Raw genomic sequence first — 22,269 nt, 5'->3', positions numbered from 1 at the left:
TTAACAGCAGGCATATTCAGATAAAGGCAGATTCAAGCGCACTCACACACACACACACACACACACACGCATACGCACACCGTACAGTATCTTCAGCCAAAGCGTACATATTTGCTGTGGGATTTACAGTAATTGTTTTTTCCCCCCAAAATCCGTGAGTATGTTTTCATGGGCCATGAAACCCACCCGGGTTCGCGGCTCACCCACCCCAAGCCTCGCTCTGTCTCTCTACATCATCCATCAGCCCCGGGTTCGAGCCAGGCCAACCCTGTACCGCACACACACACACACACACACACACACACACACACACGAAAACACACACACACACACACACACACACACACACACACACACACACACACACACACACACACACACACACACACACACAGAAAAGTGAGTGCAACCTCCCAGGGTTTCGCTGCTCCATTCCACTGCAGTGGAAATTGTGGGAGGAATTTCAAGCAGATTAGGTTCTTCTTGGCCTTTATGTTCCCATATCCACGTTACACACAGTCAGAGCTCGCAGCGTGTGTGAGTGTGTACGTGTGTGTATGAATATACTGAAAGGTACACAATAGCTTGCGGTACACACACAGTAAAGTCCATAGTGTTCATTCCACTCCGAAGAGCGTACAAATGGAACCAAATGGACCCTCACGGGTCCATTTGGTTCCATTTGTACGCTCTTCTGAGTGGAATTAACACTGAGGATTTTACAGTGCAGATCATGGCATTTCCATGTTTCCAGAGCCATGGGTTCACACACTGGTTGTTTGGTCTTCTCGGTGTCCTAGATTCATGGAGCTATTGCACACAGATTTGGCTCAAACTAGGGGTTAAATGTGTTCTACTGCTATGCCACCAAAATGTGGAACGCCCTACCAACAGTCATAAAAAAGTGTGAATCCTTACTCTCTGTTCAAAACCGCTCTATAAGAGCACTTACAGGTGGCTGCCTGCAATTCAGAGCTGGCTCCTGTAAAAAGTCAAAGCCTACACCACCCCCCCCCCTGTTTACTGTACATATTTTTCGTGCATAGTATTGCATATCTGTCTGTCATTAAATGTTTCGAGGAATTGAGTACAGAGGACCCCAATGGAAACGAGCCATAGTGCTTTCTTGGGTATAATCCTCTTTGCAGGCCTTTTTAGTATTGAACCGTACTTTCCTGTGCTCTTTTTTTTTGGAAACTGCTAATTAAGTATTCTATCAATCAATCATAAGCACACTGGACAGCTGACCTAGCATGACACTCAGCCAGAATTTTTATTTTCGTTTCACTCCACTACTCAGTCTGAAAGCCCTCTCAGTGCATTCGTTTTCTGAGATGGGGCGCAGCCAAAGTGGCCCATATACTGGTGGGGTCATCCCCATCCCCATTGGGCCGGTTAGATTTTCAACAAGAAAACCCCGCCTTTCGACAGGGTCACCAGAGCCCATGGCTATAGCGATTCAGGGGCTGAAGCCAGGCTACAGTTGACCTAGCCTGCGGACTTAACTGCTTTGTGCTCACGCACTAAATCCCCCTGAGTCCAAGAGTTCAAAACTTGTAGTCAGTATTGGAGTGGATCAGATTTGGATTTTTTTGGGTAGTTCAACACCAAACAGTCAGCCTTGTTGAGTTCACTTTGATATCCGATCTTTGATCATAGAATTATCTCGACAAGCGTTATGTCAATAAGAAATATAAGTTTGATTGAGCAAATCATTTTGAACACCCAAAATCTTATCCACTCGGATACGGATTCAAAGTACAAACGCTTGGGCCCCTGGGACCACTGAAGCTTAACGGGAAGGTACAAAACAACAAAACAGCAATCACATGCCTTTGGTCTATATAACATTTTCTTTAATTAAAAGTCGTCCTGTTTGACAAGTCTCCGGAACAGAGGCCTGCAGAAATTAGGTTTGTTTTGTTATCTTTTCTGGCTTTTCTTGTCTTTATTGATAGGCCACAGTGTAAACAGGAAACAGTAAGAGAGAGTCGAAAAGTGGCATGCAGCAAAGGTCCGCTGGGCCTGGGAATCGAACACGGGACTCGCTGTCAGGCATCAGAGCCCACGGCCCGACACCACTCAGTTATAGCCCCATGCAGAGGTTTTTGTCCCACTACTTTTCAGTGTGGTCGCCCCGCCCCCCATTGTGTATTGCCTGCTCTCACGGAGTGCTCTCTGTGATTTGGCTTCTATATGTGCTAACTGCTGATGTATACCGATCCGAGATGGGCGTAAAATAACAGTTTCTCTCTGTGTGTGTGGTGGACACTGCACCCACAGGACAATTAGCGGGACAATTAACAAGTTAACCAGCAATCCTGCCCACATTTATGATCTCCTTACCGTGGGGAGGTTTTTAATAGTTTACACATGTTATATATATTTGTTCTTCTAATCTAAAGGGACTTTGCCAGCTCTTCAAGACACAAATACATCTGTCTTTTTTAGCTCTGAACTCTGAAGTAGCCCCCCCTTAGACATTGCCTAATAAGCTCTATTTTTGTAAACAAATCCCCCTTCCCAGAAACTGATAAACCACATAAACAAACACACAACCACATAAACACACATGAGCGGTGGACCACCTAGTGTGTGTGTGTGTGTATAAACATAATATTGTAATAAGATGTATGTATTATTTTAGCGACCCCGCAAAAGACCCGGCCGTAACTTGCTCCTCCAAGTGAGCTAGCACTCTTGGCGTTGCTTGTTGCCTGCCGGTCTGCCGAGCTGGAGGCCGGGGTTCGACTCCAGCTTGGTACGCGGAACGTTACATTGGTGTCAGAAGTAGGACGCGAGGGACTGGCCTTGTGCAGTGAAGCGAGAACCGCGAGGGCGCGCTTCAGGAAGGAGAGGGTAGTGTAGCGACCCCGCAAAAGACCCGGCCATAACTTGCTCCTCCAAGCAAGTTACCAATTGGCCATTTTGGCCAATGGCGTTGCGTGTAACTTACCGGTCTGCAAGACATTACAGTATGTACTGCATGTAGTTTCTTATAAAGAATTGGCACTTTTTCATTTTTTTTTGTTGAGGAACTCTCAACGATGAATGGAATTGAATCACTAAACATATTGACCACAACGTTGGTATGAGCATCGGGTGTTTCGGCCTTTTCGCATATTTATTTTTTACCTTATTGTTTCTGCCTAGGCGAAGGAAGTACAGGCCATTGCACACAGGATGCGATTATTCGCACGGAAAAAACGCACCCTGTCTGAGCCAACCTAATAATCGCAATAATCGCAATAATCGCATCCTGTGTGCAATGGCCCTTAAGTTATTTTTTTTTACTTTAATTTCATAATGGAAGTCACTGGCGGTTGAGTCGAGCGGGACACCTTGTTCATATATGGAGTCATATGTCATAGATACGTCATAGATGACCGACATCATAGACCTGACAACCCGGCCTGGTGTAGATACAGGGTGCACTCCACTCGTCCCATGGACCTCTCTAGTAGACCCTGATCAATGCTGCACCGATGCCAATCCCTATTTTTGGAGAGTCCTAGACCACCTTTAGTTATCAAAAAAGTGCAAACTCTTCAAATCAATTAGAATTTTCTTTAAATAGACTTGATTAAAGTTTCTATTTGAGAACATTTAACTTATAACTTGTAAGCAAATGCAGAAACATAATTTTTGAATGGACGAGTCGGCTGACAGTTGGAGGTCGTGTTCTCCGGCCTCCCTGGAGAGAGTCATGTCGAGGCCTTCCGGCCACACAGGGCATGTGTCAGAGGAGCACCGGGTCCAGCCAGCGCCCACGTCACCAAGCAACGAGCGGGAGGGAAAGAGCTCACAGCGGCAGGGGGACGATCACAAACAGCTGCCCCGGGAGACGGAGACGCCAAGATCTCCAGGTCAACAACACAAGCACTCGGATCTCTCTTGTTCGCCCACCGAGAAGAGGGTGGAGGAGAGCTCTCCTAAACAGAAAGCCCACTTCCTGCACGGGCCGTATCCCCCCACTCACTTTGGACCCAAGGCCTGTATTATTCCTAACCCGACGTCGGTCATGCACGTCCAAGACCCGGCCAGCCACAGACTCACCTGGAACAAGCCGCCGGTCAACGTGCTGGTCATCAGAAAGGTCCGAGACGACAGAGTGGCGGAGCCCTTCAAAGAGCTCTGCAGGTTTCTGGTGGAGGAGAAGCACATGATGGTGTACGTGGAAAGGGGCGTGGCAGACGACGCGACGCTGTCAGAGGACTCGTCCTTTGGCCCCGTCCGCAGTCGACTGTGCGTCTTCAGAGAGGGCTACGACGACATCTCGGACCGCATCGACCTCATCGTCTGCCTGGGTGGGGACGGGGCGCTGCTGTACGCCTCCTCCCTCTTCCAGGGCAGCGTCCCCCCCGTCATGGCGTTCCACCTCGGCTCTCTGGGCTTCCTGACGCCCCTCAAGTTTGAGTCGTACAGGACGGAAGTGGCCAAGGTGTTCGAAGGCAACGCGGCCGTCACGCTGCGTAGCCGGCTGACGGTCAAGGTGGTGAAAGACGAGCTTCGGAAGAGGACGGGGGAACAGCAGGAACGCAGCCAGGAGACCCAGCCAACCCAGGAGACCCAGCCAACCCAGGAGACCCAGCAAACCCAGGAGCACAACGACGGCGTGCTGCTGCCCGATGGACACGCGAACAAGGAGTCCGCCGGGGCCACCTTGCAGCTACAGGTGTTGAACGAGGTGGTAGTGGACCGTGGGTCGTGGCCCTACCTATCCAACGTCGACCTGTACCTGGACGGACATCTCATCACCTCGGTGCAGGGCGACGGCGTCATCGTGTCCACGCCCACGGGGAGCACGGCGTACGCGGCCGCGGCGGGCGCCTCCATGATCCACCCCAACGTGCCGGCCATCATGGTCACGCCCATCTGCCCGCACTCCCTCTCCTTCAGGCCCATCGTGGTGCCAGCCGGGGTGGAGCTCGTGATCGCGCTGTCGCCCGACGCCAGGAACACGGCCTGGGTGTCGTTCGACGGCAGGAACAGGCGGGAGATCCGGCACGGAGACCTCGTGAAGGTCACCACGTCCCGCTACCCGGTGCCGTCCGTCTGCTGTCACGACGTGGTGCGCGACTGGTTCGAGAGCCTGGCCCAGTGCCTGCACTGGAACGCCCGTAAAAGACAGGCCCCGCTGACAGACTTCATCTCAGATTCCTCGGGCACAGAGAACTGAATAACCCCTGAACACATCAGGGATTCTTTTCCTATCCAAGACCTGGAAAGCATCTGTGTCATTTTAGATTTTAGCTTTATATTTAGCCTTTTAGAAAGGAATACCAGCACTGACTTTCAGTACTCACAGACGTTTTGACCCACAGGCCTTCCTCAGCGTGATCCACGCTGAGGAAGGCCTGTGGGCCGAAACATCCGTCATATGATCTGCTGCTGGGGGTGAATGACTGACTGTAATAAACAAGAAATCCTAAATGGATCAAAGTGAGTGCTGGTATTCCTTTCTAAAAGACTATTTCTGCCAGAGCCGTGCACCCGATACACACGTACTGTGAACTACTCGTCTGATGAGTGATGCTTCGCTCTTTTTCAAGCTTTACAGTATATTTAGCAACATAGGTTTTCAGAAAACTGTTAGGATTTAGAAGGCATTTTGTCGCTGTCGTGGCAGAAATCTCTTATCTCCATATTCTAACTTTTTGTGTTGTGTAATTCTCGTAAATTAATGCCATACTTGATCATACTACAGCGTCACACAAAAGCATCCAAAATAGCTGATCCACAAGCTCGAAATGTGGCGTGAAGCGACACGTTTTGAGCTTGTTGATCTGCTACTTTTGATGCTTTTGAATTTGAATCCTGAAAAGTAACAAAAATGTTGCAATATTATCGTGGGCATTTACAGGCAAGATTAACTGATCTTCACAACATCCATCTTCTAAGAAACCTTAGCAGATGTTTTTGACTCCCGACGGAGTCGGCCAACTTAGATTGGCTGCTAACGACGGCTTTCCACCGTGACTTTCCTCCCAGCTTTACAAAGTATAAAATTCCACCACAGCCATACTTTAGTCAGTGTTACCAGCTCTTTACCATGAGACAAAAGCTAAAGTGACACAGACAGAGCATCAAACAAGCAGAGTGCATCTCATTAACCACAGATGGATGGACTTCACGAGGCACTTGGAGCTATATTACAGTCACAGCTCATCCTTTGACACGTAAATAGGAAATGAAAAGTTGCATCCTACAGATTTCAGTCTTTTCTTCCCTATTGTATCATGGACTTGTTATCGTGATATTATCATATTGTGATTTTTTTGGTGGTGTCATTACACATTCCTACTTAAAGGTAGGGTAAGTGACTGATATTACTCATTGCTATAGAGTGTTTGTTCAGTAACAGGAGTCTCCTCCAGCTCTTTACTGAACAGAAAATGCATTTTCAGGTTGGTACCAATTTTATCAAATCAGGAGAGAACTCACACAGGATATAGGATAAACAAGTGAAATTGGAAGTGATAACACAAAGAAATGAGCTGACAATATTTAACTGGAACACTACACAATTGAAGCTGACAAATGGGTACTCTCTCCTGATTGGCAACCCAGCTGAAAATGTATTTTCTGTTAGCTGTAGAGACGGTTACTGAACAAACACACAATATGGCATGCGTTCCCTATTTGCATCCAAACATTGCCAGTAAAACGTCTGTGGCCTACTGGCAGCGTGCATGCAATTTTGGTCCTGTGTCATTTGAACTCTAAACGTGAAAGAATGGACACAATTAAGGCATGACACCTAATCATCTTCACTGGGTACACCATAAAATCCTCAGTGTTAATTGAGGTTTCACGGGTCCATTTGGTTCCATTTTGTACACTTGCAGAGTTACAAATGATTTCAAATTACCACCGGGGGATTTTACTGTTCAGTGATAAATTGACCTTCACTGCAGGTGCCCTCACACGTACACACAAACACAACACACACATTCACAAAATAACAGACACACACACAAGACAGGTAGAGGCAAATTGAACGTCACACAAGGCAGACAAACAGAGAATGCAAACACTTTGTCACTAGCATACGCTGCCAGGGGCCAAGGGGAGACAATAATTGTCATTGACACTCACGGGAACATCCAGCGTTTAGTCACTTAGACCACATTACTGTGACAGAATACAGAGCGCCCTCCCCACCCCACCTCAACCCTCCATCTGGCCCTAACGTTGACTTTAATCAGGCTGAGGACTCTGGAAGGCCTTGTGCTCTTTGTGAAGCCTTGACTCTGCTCAACGTCAGCCGAGCTCACATGCAACCAGGTCAGACAGACAAGAGAAGACAGAGACGGAGTCAACGTGAGGACACTGTGAGAGAGTCAACCGTTTGAGCCCTTAGCATCCCTATTAGGGGGGCTGGGGGGCTGGCAAGAAAATAGCCAATATACAAGCTTGCAGATTTATTATTTTTTGCAAAGATATTTGGTGTAGAGGGAAAAAAAGAGCGCGCCAAGTGCAGAGTCAACTCAGGTCCGTTTTTATTAGGTATAGAGGGTTTAAGTGGTTAAAGAAAAAGGATGGTTAAAGTTGCAATTTGTAACTTCTAACCTACCAGGGATCTGAACCTCCCTGCACGAGAGACCACAGTTTCTACCACTCAAACCTCATTACATGGTGAAGCAATCATGGACGTTTGAATTTGGTTTGGAAATCAATCTCATGGCGGTTATGGATTACAGCTTTAACTGTTGCACATGTGTACACCCTCTGAGTTAAATTAACACTCCGGATCTTACAGTTTATGGGTATTTAAGGAGGACTGCCAAGAAACGCCAAAGATGGCCGCGGGCATGCACCAATTGTAGCGTTAACGTTTCAAGCCTTCATTCAACATATTCCTTTCAGGCCTTGTCACAAGCGAAAATATTGCACCGTGCAGCTTTAAAATAACAGTATGGGGCCGTGTCCACAGAAAACCTTTTCTTTGTAGCTGCCAGCACCTTTCTGCCCTGTATTTCTATAGTAAAGATTCACTGGAGCGCTCTTGGTGTCCAGTGTTTTTTTGGCAGAGCGCTCTTGGCCAGTGTTGCCAGATTTTGTGAGAGAAATAAGAAATTAAGTCTAAGAAAACAAGCCCGAAAGAAGCAACTAAGCTCCATGAGCACTTACAAACCTACATGCGTCGGATATTTGGAAAATAGCAGATCTACAAGCTCACAACGCGTCACTTTGCGACTCATTGTGAGCTTGTAGATCAGCTATTTTGAAAAGAAATCTTGAAAAAAAAGTGAAACATGAAAAAAGTTAACATTTTAACAACACAAATCCTGGTACAGGTGTCACAAGTCACAACATACTTTTAGATGGGGGGGGAGGGGGGTCCGTTGACAAAATGCATATTAATTTGAGGGGGCTCCTTCTCATGAAAATGTTTTAGAACCACTGGTTTAAACATCATTTGGAAACAAGCCCAAATAAGCAACTACAGTACACTTTAAAAACAATTTTATGGTACTATCTTTTCATGAGACGAGCATTAGTGAGGAACTATAGACTTTTTTCAATTATTTGTTTAGTAACATTGAGACTGGACGCACAGGTGATTGTTCCCAACATATTGTTTTTCGGGGTGCGTTGGTTTCAGTTAATTCAACCACCTCTTGTGTGTTGGCTAGTGAGGCGCGCGTCGTAGCGAGACCTGACAGAATGGGTTTCATTTGGTGCCGGCCTGCGCGCGCATACTGGTTCTTATCAGTGTGACGTCGTCTGTTAAGGGGTCTATTATATGAAGATAGGTTGAAATTGGGTGAAGTCGTCCTTTAACTGGATCACATGGATTCCCTTTGCCTTGTCTCCTCTGTGGCCTATGCATTCTTTACTCCTTCTAATTGCTATGAGAGGATAAGACCACCAGCCTATGTGCATCCTACACACACCTGCTAATTGCTAGGAGGATAAGACCACCAGCACACAATGTATGTCTGGGTTTAATGTGAGCTTCCATCAACAGGCAGGGGATTGGATTGGATTTCAAGGGGGATTGTTTAACCAGACCAACCAATGCTGATCTGTGTTCATCTGCTAATGGCTATTGATATGCTTGCATTCATGTAGGCTTAGCATGTAAAACCACACACACACAGACACACACGCACACGCACATACACACATACATACATACATACATACATACATACATACATACATACATACATACATACATACATACAGTACTGTAAATTCGTAAGCCACAAAGGCAAGTTAGTGTTCTCTGTCTCGTTCTCTCACGCACACACACGCATAACTTTATTTATGTAGCACCTTTCAAAAACAAGTTACAATGTGCTTTACAGTAATACAAATCTGAAATTAATTGCATAACATAGTACAACAGTTCATAATTTAAGAAAAAGCTGCCCGGTCGCCCTTTGTGACAATTAAGGCGAGACTTTGGTACCGTCAATAGGGCCCTGCTGGATGATCTCAGGCAGCGGCCTGGCTTATAAGGAGATGCAGGCATGCATGCCTGTGAGGCGTGCGCACGTACTGGCGTGTATCTGCATCTGGTCAGAGGATCTAAGCTGTCTAGAGGTGTCGAGAGGACAGAGTATAGTTGGGAGATACAGGGTGGTGCTTTAGTCCATTCAGGGCTTTATCGATGTGAACCCTATCATCCCTATTCTGCGGCGAAAGCCAGTGAAAATAGACGATCTACGAACCCGATCCACCCGTTGAAAAATATTTGTGGAGAAAACTATTTTTTTGTGTAGAATCCAGAAAAAGGTTTTTAGTGTAGAGCGAAAACAGTAGGTGGCCTAGTATAACGCCCTGGGGGAATCCTCCGCTCCACTAAGTCAGTGGTTCTCAAAGTGGGGTATTACAGACCCTCACAGACCTGTAAGGTCTTACACCCCTTACAGGTGCGTAACTCTGAGAGCGTATACGAATGGAACCAAATGGACCCTCACGGGTCCATTTGGTTCCATTCGTACGCTCTCAGAGTTACGGGGGTCATTGAAATAATGACAAAAAATATATTGGATTTAAGATAAGTATACAGGATTCAAGATAAGTGGTTAAAAACAAATTAGTAATATTTGTGTGCATGTCTGTCTCCTTGCAGGATGATGGTGTTCGGGGTGCTGACGCTGGTCCTCAGCTGGGCCTCGCTGGGAGCCGACCTGGCCACCGCTGTGGTGAGTTACTACTGCCACCGCCCCCACTCCCCCCATCCCCCGTCCCCCTACCCCTACCCCTACCCCTACCCCTCCATCCACCCAGTGTGACTGACTGATTGACTGACCCTTTACCGTCCAGCTCTGCAAATCAATCTCCATCTCACTCGATGACCATGATTAATTGCTTTTTTTTGGGGGGGGGGGTGGCTCTCTCTCTCTAGCGCTCATACTACACACACTATATAAAGTCTAGCTGTAGAGTGGAGGGAGTATGGTACTTCTGTCTGTGGGTGCACACCAGGTATTTCTATACTAATGAGGGTCAGAGTTCCCTACAATTATAGTAGCACCTCGTACTAAATGACTGCGTTGGAAACAAGCTGTAAGCTTTTTGTTGTGTTATCCTTTTGATTATGGTTGGTCAGATGTATGTTTGTGACAATATGTTTTTATTTCATGGTCAATAAAGATATCAATCAATCAATCAATCAATCAATAGTGAGAAATTGACCTTGATTTGATTTTGGTGGACCCCACACAAGGTTAACAGAGATTTTTAGAAGCCGAGGTTACAATTAAGAAAAGATTATTCAGGTTGGGGTCAGGGTTAGGGTTAGGTATTTATGGGTCAGGTTTAAGGGCTCTGGTTATCGGTGTTAGCCCACGTGCGTTTGTGCGGCTGTGCACACGCGTGTGCACGTGCACACTCTTATCTCCACAATGTACAATTTTATGTTTTTCCACAAATGAATGCCCTATACTTTGCCATACTACAGTATGATGTTTCCACCCCGACAGCAACGATATAAGAGTGGCCTACAGTTTGCCTGAGAGCGAACACTCAATGCCATTATAGCTGTGGCCTTCCACAGCACATAAATCGTCCGGTACGGGGGACAGTGGGACACATTTACACATTTCCCTCCGGTCCACAAACATGCATAAACATGCGATCCTACATTCCGGCTCCACCGCAGGACGACTTCATTTTCCCGTCAGAAAGATCGATGCTCTTCGTGGCTCTCTGAGATGGGCCCTGTTGATGTTTACTTAAGTGCTTTCAGCATTCATGGCCTGCAGTCTCTCGATAAGTACTGTACCATGACATGCCTTCAGCAGCAACACACGCATTCACACTACACTGTGAGTGGAGTAGAAAGCATTCTAACCCATTAAGACAGTGGTTTTCAGCCCTTTTCATATAAGATTCTGTCCACAATTCCATGCTGTATTTATGTTGGCACCATAGGAGAGATAACAGGCAAACATTGATCAAAATAACTATTCTTCTAAGTATATTATCTAATTGAGTTACTTCCTGTAAATTAAGTAATGCAGATGTTTAACAATAATGTAATTCTTGAGAGTGTAAAATGAAACCAAATGGACCCATAAGGGTCCATTTGGTTTCATTTTACACTCTCAAGAGTTAAAGATCTGTAAGGGTCCATTTGGTTACCAACTCCCCATCATTTTGCTGGGGACCACCTGGAACCCCCTCAAGGACCACTGTTGTTCCCCGGACCACTGGTTGAGAACAACTGCATTAAGACATGAGGCCGATTCTACAAATGCCTTCTAAATCAGTAGTTCTCAAACGTTTTCGTGCCAAGGACCCCCACAAAATGATATGTATTTGGCCACAAACCCCCCCTGCCTGTAGATCGGCTACTTTCGTAGCGTGAAGAGTGCTAATGCAAAAAGCTTTTTAAGTGTAGCAGCCGTCCTCGTATTGCACCGGCTCCGTCTCTCAGCCCACAGCTTCCACTGATTTATGATCAGCAAGGGGTCCGCTAAATATAGACACACACTTTGATCAAAACCCCCAAATCCACACCTTGTTGTCATGGTTACTCCACTCAATTATTGACCGTTGAGGATTATGGCTCCAGGAATCCTATTGAAGCTTTGAAATCCTGTCACGGTGGCATTAATGAAGGATTTTAGCCTTTAGCACTGACCGTGTGGAGTGCTAGCCTTATACTGCAGAAATATATGTAGGCTATATATATTTTCTTTTACGTGTAGGCCTGTGTTTCAAAATATATGGAAGAAAAGTGGACCAAAGTTTTTTCTCATATCCGATACACAATGATATATATTTGGGCTATTTTGTTTTGTACAGTATATCTTGAAATATACCGCTGTTTTATGAATAATTTAGACCCCCTCCCCATGCTGAGGCTTTGAAATCCTATCACTGTAGCAGTAATGAAGGATTTTAGCCTTAGCATTTACTATTTACTATGTGGAGTTTTATCCCTAGACTAGCCCACACTGCAGCCTCTTAACATATATGTTTCAAAATATATATTGTGGCTGTAAAAAATAAAATTGCGTTGCCTTTCTGTCGGTTGGAAACCTCATACTCATAATGTCCAAAACTGTTACTTTTTAGGATTTGAATTCCAAAATAGCAGATCTACAAGCTCAAAACGTGTCACGATGCAATGCGTTGTGAGCTTGTAGGTCGGCTATTGTTGATACTTTTGTGTGACCCTGAAGCATGATGAAGTCGGGCATTAATTTACGTGCCTGACAGCAACAGTATAACATATTAAACACACACAGTTTTGTATGGGTGAGTTAGCTTGCTTTTAGCTTTGTCATCGTGGCCCCAATCAGAGCAAAAAAGAGAAGGAGAAAAAAAAACAAAGCCCACACGGTGTGTCTAAAAATAGACCCGGCAAGGTGGAAACGTTGTATTTAGAATGGATGAGTTGTGTGCTGCTGCTGCTGCTGCTGCTGCGCGCCTCGGGGTCCGTGCTCTTTTCTCACGGGTTTGCTGTTGCATTGTGCTCGATCTGGCCTGAAGAACCCTCGGCTGTAGAAGATGCTAAACGGTACAACGCAGTCAATAAGCCTGAGGTAAAGAACAGAACACGGCAGAGCTGGGAACGGCAAGAAGCAATGTTCTACGACAACTGTTTGCTTTGGTTTCCTGTTACTTTCCTGTATCTTATCTGCTGGATGAAATCTACATCTACAATAACTTGAACTGTTGGTTTTTGCAAGTCCTTATTTGCAGAAATAAATATAGCCATTACTACCATCCGGAGAGGCCTATTGCTATTTGCGGAACCTGCAGTATAGCGAGGCTGCAGTCCCAGCAACATTTAGCTGCTTGTGAGTAAGTGGCAAATAAACCCATATTGATTCTTATTTGGTTATTATCATATTAAATAATACATTTCCAGGTACATACAGTATATTATTGTCCATTTCTACTTCCCAAATCATTAGGAGCCCCTTGTTAATACTGAGAGATACACAACCTAACTTGAAAGACTTAACAATGTTTCGCCCTGTATACATAATTGAAGGGCAGCCATAGCTGAGTGGTTAGAGATCCTGCCTGGGACGCCATGGTTCGATTCCTCTGCAATATGTCAAAGTGTCCCTGAGCAAGACACTTAAACCCTAACTGCTCCCCGAGCGCCGTACTAATGGCTGCTCACTGCTCCTAGTAGTTATAGGATGGGTGAATGCATGCAGAGGACAAATTTCACGTAACATACAGTGCAACGCTTTGTGAGCTTGTAGATCTGCTATTTAGGCTTGTTGGGAGAAATATGAAAAAAATGAAAATGCCCATAATCAGGGACACCAGGGTTAAATGTCCTTAAAAATCGATCTTGTTAACTGATGTGGATTTTGAACACGAATGGAATATGTTATCATAGCTTGCAGCTGGATTCAATTGTACATAATTTGTGTGCGTTTCAAAAATATGCCTCATTCATTGTTGCCTGCTAACACATTATTGTGTTGACACTTATTTTGGTCTGGCTGGGCCAAACCTCCAGCGGTCGGTCTCTGGTGTTCCGGCCTGTCAGCACATGCTGCCACAGTCTCAAATGGCTTGATAATGGCCCATGCATGCATATGAAACAGCTGGCCACAGAGCCACAGCATGAGAACACTGCGTTATACCTTATTTATTGTACTGTGCATCACTGTGTATGTGAGCTGTGTGTGTGTGTGTGTGTGTGTGTGTGTGTGTGTGTGTGTGTGTGTGTGTGTGTGTGTGTGTGTGTGTGTGTGTGTGTGTGTGTGTGTGTGTGTGTGTGTGTGTGTGCGTGTATGCATGTGTGTGTTTGTTTGCGTGTACAGCACTGTGTACAGCACCTGAATATTTGCCCGCAGACCCCCATCTGAAAATATATGTGCAAGGGGACCCCCCATACAAGTATTTCAAGTATGTCCCATTTCTTACAAGATTTTTTGAAAATAAAATCACACAAAGCTGTAGATCGGCTATTTTCAAATAGCCAATGTATATAGGGTCATGGTGGGTTGATGCTATATTAACCAATCTTTCTGGGGACCCCATGGAACACCCTCAAGGACTCCCGGGGGTCCCCGGACCCCACTTTAAGCACCACACAGTTGTATATGGATAAAAGTGATGGGTAATTATTGTCTCGCCCTCTATAGGGACCAGAGCTCCCAACAGCGAGACTAATCGACACTAATAGTTGTCTGTGGCCCAATCCTGTAAAAAAGCAAGTTAGAGTTTCAGTTTTTAACCAATCACATCACTTATACAAGTCACCAAATTACGTGGCTACATCACAATCACTCTGATTGTATGGGGTTGGACTCCAGATCAAGACTAGAGGAAGAAGTAACGTGAAAACCACAGGGCTGTGTGAAGTGATCAAATCAAAGAAAACGTGCCAGACGTTAAAGGCGATATCCCTTGTTATTTTTATTTGTGTTAAGTTTTTATTTTCTATAGAACCGTTTTTATTTTCTATAGAACCTTTTTTTGGTTCAAGTTTTTTTGAACTCTTAAACCATGTCTTAACTCTCTCAGTGCCAATGAAATAAACAAATTATTGCGAACTATGCCAACATTTCTTTTTTTTTTCAAAGTAAAAAAAAAGTGCTTAGGAAGCGAGATAAAGCCTTTTTCAGTTATAAGTTAAACAAGGAGTGGATGGAGCTGCAAATCTTTAGATAATGATATATTGGGTTCTGAACACTTTTTCCCCCCCCAAAAAAAAAAAGTTCTGGCAGGGAGGGTATTAAGTAAAAACTCGGGATAACTCGGGGCCTGGCACTGAGAGAGTTAATAGGCAGACATTCATCGAAAATAGCAGATTTTCGACACACACATTTTAGCCGGTTGATGAAGTTTATACGGTTTAAGGGGTTTGGTTTCTTTATAGAACCATTAAAATAAATGGTCTGAAAGGTTCTTTCTGGAACAAAAAAGAGTTATTCTATGGCATCTCTCTGAAGAACCAAGTTTTGGTTCCTGTTGGCACCTTTATTTGTCTGTGTGCACGCAGTATGCAGCACCCGCCGCGGGCCTGTGTGGCCGTCACTCCACTCACTCATGGACACTCGCGTTGTGAGCTTGTAGATCGGCTACTTTCACTACTTTAAAAAAACTTTTGAAAAAGTTTCAAGTTCGAAATCTGAATGGATGAAGCCTTTTTGTTCTCTTCAGTGAGAACTATCTTTTGTGCTTTTCTGAAGCAGAGATGAACTGTCCTCGTTTCCCTCAGGCAAGACACTGTCAGCCCGCTCATCAAGTCATTGTTATTATTCCTTTCTCTATTAGAGGGATGCTTTTCAAAGCCCCATCACTCATCATGGCCACATCCATTTGCCACTTAGTTCCAGACAAAATGTTTGGCATCAATAAATCTGACAAACAATAATGAAAGAATAATGACATTGCCTACAGCTTACCGCTTTAAAACCTGCCATTCTTCAGAATCAGCTTTATTGTCACATCACAGGTTTACAGAAGTAAAAAAGTGGATGAAATTAGTTTTCGTGTATAGTTCCATCGTTATTTCCATAGAAAAAAAAGAAAGGGAAGAAGAAGAAGGCGGGGGCAAGGGGAAAAGGAGATCAATCAAAGAAAACAAGCAAAGTATCTACATATTTACACATACAGTAGTACCTGAGATAAGATATAAGGTGCGTGAGCATAGCAGCAGATGTATACTGTGCATGATATACTTATGGACGTTAGATAAGGTGCTGGAAAAACCCAGAAAGACAAAAGTCAGTGCGTTGTACATGGGATTAAGGTGCAAAATGTCAGCGCACGTTGACCGCATAATCCACATAAGGTAGACTAACACTGGTATATGTTTCCATGAGTAAGAGCAAAGAAAAAGTCCAAGTCACTTGTCCCTGGTATAATTCCCAGGTAGGTCCAAGGAAGAGCAGAGGTCTGAGACCAGCCTGACAGCACCGCCTGTCATCAGACTGCTGAACAAGGCTCATGCCTAGTTCCGCAGTCTGACGGCAGCCGGGTGAAAGCTGTTCATGAACCTGGTGTATGCTGCTTGATTGATTGATTGATGTACTTTATTTAGTAAGACATGAGAACAGTACATGACAGTACATAACAGTACATGGAAGTACAAATTCACAATACAAGGTCTACTAAACTGGATAGCTCAGTTAAGCACGTAGCTTGTTTAAGATGAGATCCCCACGCACACAAATCATGATGACATATAAGAGACAGACAGATATACACACTACTATACAGAATGTCATACAATCAGTTTACAGGTTACTGGTATGAAGGGTGAAAAATATGTACAAAAAAAGAAAGAGAGAAGGGGGGGGGGGGGGTAGGTTAGGTTAGGACATGGGGTAGGTTAGGACTTGGACAGGGGCCATTTTTGAATTGCAGCCTCCTGAAGGTGTATCTTTAGGGCATTTTTGAAAGTGAGTAGGGTTTTACACTCCTTTACTCCTTTTGGTAGGGCATTCCACATTTTAGATGAATAGCATGAGAAAGAGTTCATTCCCTTTGTTGTGCCAAATCTGGGTTGAACATGGTTTGTGGAGCTGCCTCTGGTGTTATGATCATGGACTTGATTAACATTTTGGAAGTATTTTGACAAATATAGGGGGATCCCAATGTTGTGGTGTATCTTGAAGACCAGGCCCATAGCAAGTTGCTGTACTCTGTCCTCAACCCTAAGCCATCCAATCCTAGCAAAATGGGCATGGGTTAGATGGGTTTTGTAATTGAGGCCAAGAAGTAGCCTTACAAGTTTGTTTTGGGATGTTTGGAGCCTTGTTTTTAGGGCCTTGGAGGTGTTGTGATACCATGAAGTGCATGCATAATCATAATGACCTTGTATGAGGGCCCCTACAAGAATCTTCAGAGTATTCTTACTGACTTTACGAACAAGCCTCTACATCCTCCGTGTTATTTTGTGGACCTTTTTGATCGTCTTTTCAGCGTTTTTGTCACCTGAGAGGTTTGCCTCCAAGATGGAACCCAGGTAGGTAATTTCCTCCTTTCTTGTGATAACATTTTCACCCACTTTGATCGTGGAACTCTCAGCCTTTCTAAGGTTAGGGGTTCTTGATGCTCTTGATACTGCGGTAGGCCGCGGTCGTTGTAGGGGGTTGAACAGTTTGTGACTTGTGGTGCTTGTCCTTGATGATATTGAAATGGATATTTTGGGCATGTCATTATAGGTGAACATTTTCAATAAATTAAATGAATTAATTCATTTCAAGGACCCCCAGTTTGACATGCATTAGGCTACGGACCCCCATTTAATGGTATTTTTATCTCTGAGACCCCAATTTATATTGTAAAATTAATGTTAATTCAACTCTGAGAGTGTACAAGTGGAACCAAATGGACCCATACGGGTCCATTTGGTTCCATTTGTACACTCTCTGTCTCTGAGTTACAGACCCATTAGAGTCCATTTGGTTCCTAACTATCATTTAGCTGGGGGACCTCCTGGAACCCCTTCAAGGACCCCTGGGGGTCCCCGGACCCCACTTTGAGAATTAATGAATAAATAAATAAATAAAAGAAAACGTGAAACTGTTCTAAAAATCTCAAATTCTTCAGAACTACCTCACTACCTCAGCATTTTTTTTTCTGTGTCCTAGTACAACAAAGCATATACTGTAAACTGATCTACACAAGCTAACAACGGGTCACAATATGACGTGACAGATCAGTTGTTTTTGCCAAGTGACACTGTATACTATACTACAGAGTACAGTATAAATGATGGCTTTAGCCTCCTGTAGAAGCTACGTAATGAGCCAAGCAAACAGCATAAAAGGCTAGCCTAGTTCCATGGCAAGTTGTGAGCTCGGGCAGGTCAGCGGGTCCTTTCTGGAAGCAGTTTGTTAGCAGGGTTCCTGTGCGTTTAAAACCCATCAGGGGGAAGAATGACCGCGAGCTCAGACTCTTCTTCTCTGTACTCCCCGTCTGTAATTAAGGGCTTCAGTGAAAAGAAAGGACACATTCATTATGCATTCGTTCATTATGGACCCAAGCTGACTACAGCCTGCACGCACGCACACACGCACGGTTGAACACTTGTACACACACACACACGCGCGCGCGCGCACAAACAAATGCATACACACAGGCAAGGACGGACAAGCGAGCGTGAACAAGCATGCACATACGCAAGGACACACACACACGCACGCGCGCGCGGACACACATGCACACAGCAGCATTGCTGATAACCGTGGACACATAAATAGACCGACCACACACACACACACACACACACTTATCTCCCTTAAGGTGTGACTTGCTTGCATCTTAACAACTGTGGCGCTGCTCACAGAGAAGTGGGTCACATCTGTCTGGCTCCAGTCACTTAACGTCTTTCTTTTTTAAAAGTCCAGTGAAGGACAAAAGCATTAAGAGCTTCTCCTTCTTCTCCTGCTAAACTTTGTCCTCCTCTGTGTTCACACACACTGAATGAAAAAAGCCACAAGGTCTAGTGTTACTTGGGAAAGTGTCACACTGCGCCGAACTCCAGTGGCCTGGCGACGTGACAGCGGAGGGAAGTTCTGCTCGGAAAAAACCCACACTGAACAACAAAGTGGATGTTATCTAGGCCAGTGGTTTTCAAACTTTATTATTTTTTTTCAATTTCAAGGATCCCCAGTTTGGTATGCATTAGGCCACGGAGCACCGACCCCCCACCCCCTCTCCCTCCCCCCACCCCTGATAACTCTGAGAGTCCATTTGATCCGTTTGGTTCCATTTGTACGCTCTCAGAGTTATAGATCCGTAACGGTCCATTTTGTTCCTGCAGTAGCTATCAATGATTTATCAGGAACCCACCCGCAGTGGTTCTCAAACATTTTCATGTCAAGGACCCCCAAAATGACATGTATTTGGCTGCCGAGTGGACCCCCCATCTCAAAAAAATATTTTGTGCCAGGAATGTTTCAAAAATAGCAGATCTACAAGCTCATATTGCGGCACAAAGTGCCGCGCTATGAGCTTGTATATCTGCTACAAGCGAGTGCGCTTCATGATACAGTATGCCCTTATATGGACAGGCCTGACGTCAGCGCAAATCGGCTCCAGTTAGCACAAGACGCATTCTTTTTGGCAACGATTTCAGATAAGATAAGATACTTGCTCAATTATGGCTACAATTGTAACTTAATAACTGTAACAGTCTTTGAACTGCTGCTGGTGTTTGTTTGATTTTAATCTCAAACATAAAAGCCACCATTGAATTTCAAACAGGATGAGCGTAATATAACAATTGGCCCTGATGTCGCCGGGGTAAATTGTTCCCATTAATGGGTCAGCTCTCCAGCTTATTTTAAATTAAATAAAGAGTCACGGTTCTTACAATTTCAAACTCATAGCACATGTTCAGAAATATGTTTTCTTTGACTTCATGTAAAAAAATATTATATATTTTTTCCCCACATCTAAAGACATTTTATTTCAAATTACCGTATCACGGGAATGGAGTTGTTTGCTCCACAGACAACATACCCAGGCATGACCATCCCCCATTCGGGAGTTGTTGCTTGTTGCTGTTTTGACCAAAATAATACAGTGTATGTAATACAAAAAAGCTAAATACAAATTACTAGCTGAAATGACTGCAAAAAAATAAAGGAAATGGAAATGGTTAGGATGTTCCTGTTGTCTTGACCCTGCAGGGGATGTCCCCAAAGGTCCGAAAACAGATTGACACCATTTTATCTCACATTCTATAGAATAAAGTCCAGGATAGACTGTTGCGCCTTTCCTTATCCTTAGTATAAGTTCGATTGCAGGTGTGATGGTCTCAAAAACTAAGAGGAACTAAAGTTTTGAAATACTCACACACACACACACACACACGCCACAAAACATTTTAATGATGACTCCTTAGACAGGGATTCGGTCAGGGATTCGGTCAGAGTTTCGGTCATAAGACCATCGTCAGTGCCATATGACGATCGCTATACACTTTGAGCACTTTAGCACGTGGTTGAGCATGTACAAAATAAAGAAAAAAGTTAATGTGTTCTATAGTCTCTGTCTAAATATATCACATTCTATTTCATATGCAAGCAGAAAAATGCAGTCCACAGTGTTCATAGAATAGTGAATTTTGACATCATCTACTGGTCATCGCAAAGCTTAACCTATTAAAACCCAGGCTCACAGCGCGTCACTTCGTGCCGCACTGCGAGCTTGTACATCTGCTATTTTTGAACATTTTTGAAAAATCTTGATGGTATTTGAAACATTTTGAATAAAGTTTTTTATTTTTTTTATTTTTAACACAAATCTTCTCTTCTTGGTGGATCCCTAGCACAAATTGTTTTCAGATGGGGGTCTGTGGCCAAATACATATCATTTTGGGGGGTCCTTGGCACGAAATAGTTTGACAACCACTGATTTAGAAGGCATTAGTAGAATCGGCCTCAGGTCCATTTTCCCAGACCCAAGTCATTAGACACGTTCTGTATCCATTACTGACCTGTAGGTCCTACTACCCCTCCCCTCTGCCCTCCCTGTCCTGTCTCTGCATTTAATAAATCATATTTTTTTCCTTTTTATGATTACAGGGCACCAGTGATTTCTGCGTGGCCCCTGACAAGTTCCTGATGAGCCGGACGAGGGATATCGTTAGTGCGGGTGAGTGGGAGCGTGAACGATGATGTCTCTTAATGCTTCTTTAATGCACTCCCTAACGACCAGGGAGTTCACTTCTGGACCAGACATTCTAATTGAATTCCTGTTACTACGTGAAAATTATGGTCTCACCAGGTGGCTGCGTGTGTGTGTGTGTGTTATGTATTTGGCCGCAGACCCCCATCTCAAAATGTTTTGTTCCAAGGACCCCCAGAAGCAAACATTTGAGTTAAAAATATATATAGTCAAAGATTTTGCACACATTTTCATGATTTTTCCCCTAAAAATAGCAGATCTAAAGGCTCTTAGCGCGGTACTTGGTGCCGTGCTATGAGCTTGTAGATCTGCTATTTTTGAATAGCGAAAGAAATCTAAAATGACACAGATGCGTTCCCGGATTGAATGGGTTAAACGTGTGTGTGTGTGTGTGTGTGTGCGCGCGCGTGTGTGCGTGTGCGCATAACTATACTTGTGAGGGCCGAATGTCCCCACAAGTATAGTAGAATTTGAGAAATAGACATTGTGAGGAGCATTTTTTTCCTGTTCCTCACAAGAGAAATGGTTATTTAGAATTAGACTTAGCCTACAATTAGGAAAAGATTCAGGTTGAGGTTTACAAAAAGGCATTTAGAGGTTGGGTTATATATACTTTTATTTGCACGTTGATGTCACGCACCGAAAATATCCAATCTACCTCATGGGCATGTACATCATTGTCACGCTGCGACGCAGCTTCTAGATCAGCTATTTTTGGTGACTCAGCAGAATATAACTCAGGCTTCAGGGTTAGGGTTAGAGCTGAGCATAAAAAAGGGTATGAAAGGCATTCATAAAATTGGTGTCCTAAAATATTTATGTACTCGCGAGTAAACGTGTGTGTGTGCGTGTGCGTGTGCGTGTGCGTGCGTGTGCGTGTGTGTGTATGTGTATGTGTAAGGACCAAGTATAGTAGAATTTGAAGAAATATACATTGTGAGGACCGTTTTGTTTCTGGTCCTCACAAGACAAATGGTTGTTTTATAGTTAAAAAACATTTTTTAGACATACTTAACGTATGTCTAAAAAATTATTAACTATTAGAAAAACATTCAGGTCAGGATTAGACATTTAGGTGTCTTAGAGGTTGGCTTTAGGGATTGGAATTAGAGTTAAACATGATTTATACTTAGTTGTGCGCCAGTGCACATGCACGGAAAAACAGCCGATCTATAAGCTCACAAC

At 44.3% G+C, this 22,269-nt stretch overlaps 2 protein-coding genes across 2 annotated transcripts in view; both read left to right on the top strand.

Moving 5' to 3' along the window:
• Positions 1-22,269, top strand: part of LOC311060490 (protein tweety homolog 2-like) — a 131,240-nt gene that overhangs the window by 91,117 nt on the left and 17,854 nt on the right. The window contains exons 6-7 of the mRNA XM_084078686.1: positions 10,088-10,160; positions 20,982-21,051. Of these exons, the coding sequence (XP_083934812.1) occupies positions 10,088-10,160; positions 20,982-21,051 (143 nt within the window). The remainder of the gene's footprint in view (positions 1-10,087; positions 10,161-20,981; positions 21,052-22,269) is intronic.
• Positions 3,929-5,179, top strand: LOC311060491 (NAD kinase-like; the record flags this gene model as incomplete). Its single annotated transcript, XM_084078687.1, has 1 exon — positions 3,929-5,179. The coding sequence occupies exon 1, from the start codon at positions 4,022-4,024 to the stop codon at positions 5,177-5,179; it is 1,158 nt and encodes a 385-aa protein (XP_083934813.1). The 5' UTR covers positions 3,929-4,021.

Source organism: Gymnoscopelus microlampas, assembly GCF_963454915.1.
Source record: "Gymnoscopelus microlampas genome assembly, chromosome: 14".
Classification (NCBI taxonomy): Eukaryota; Metazoa; Chordata; class Actinopteri; order Myctophiformes; family Myctophidae; genus Gymnoscopelus; species Gymnoscopelus microlampas.
This window is presented reverse-complemented; position numbering and strand designations above follow the sequence as displayed.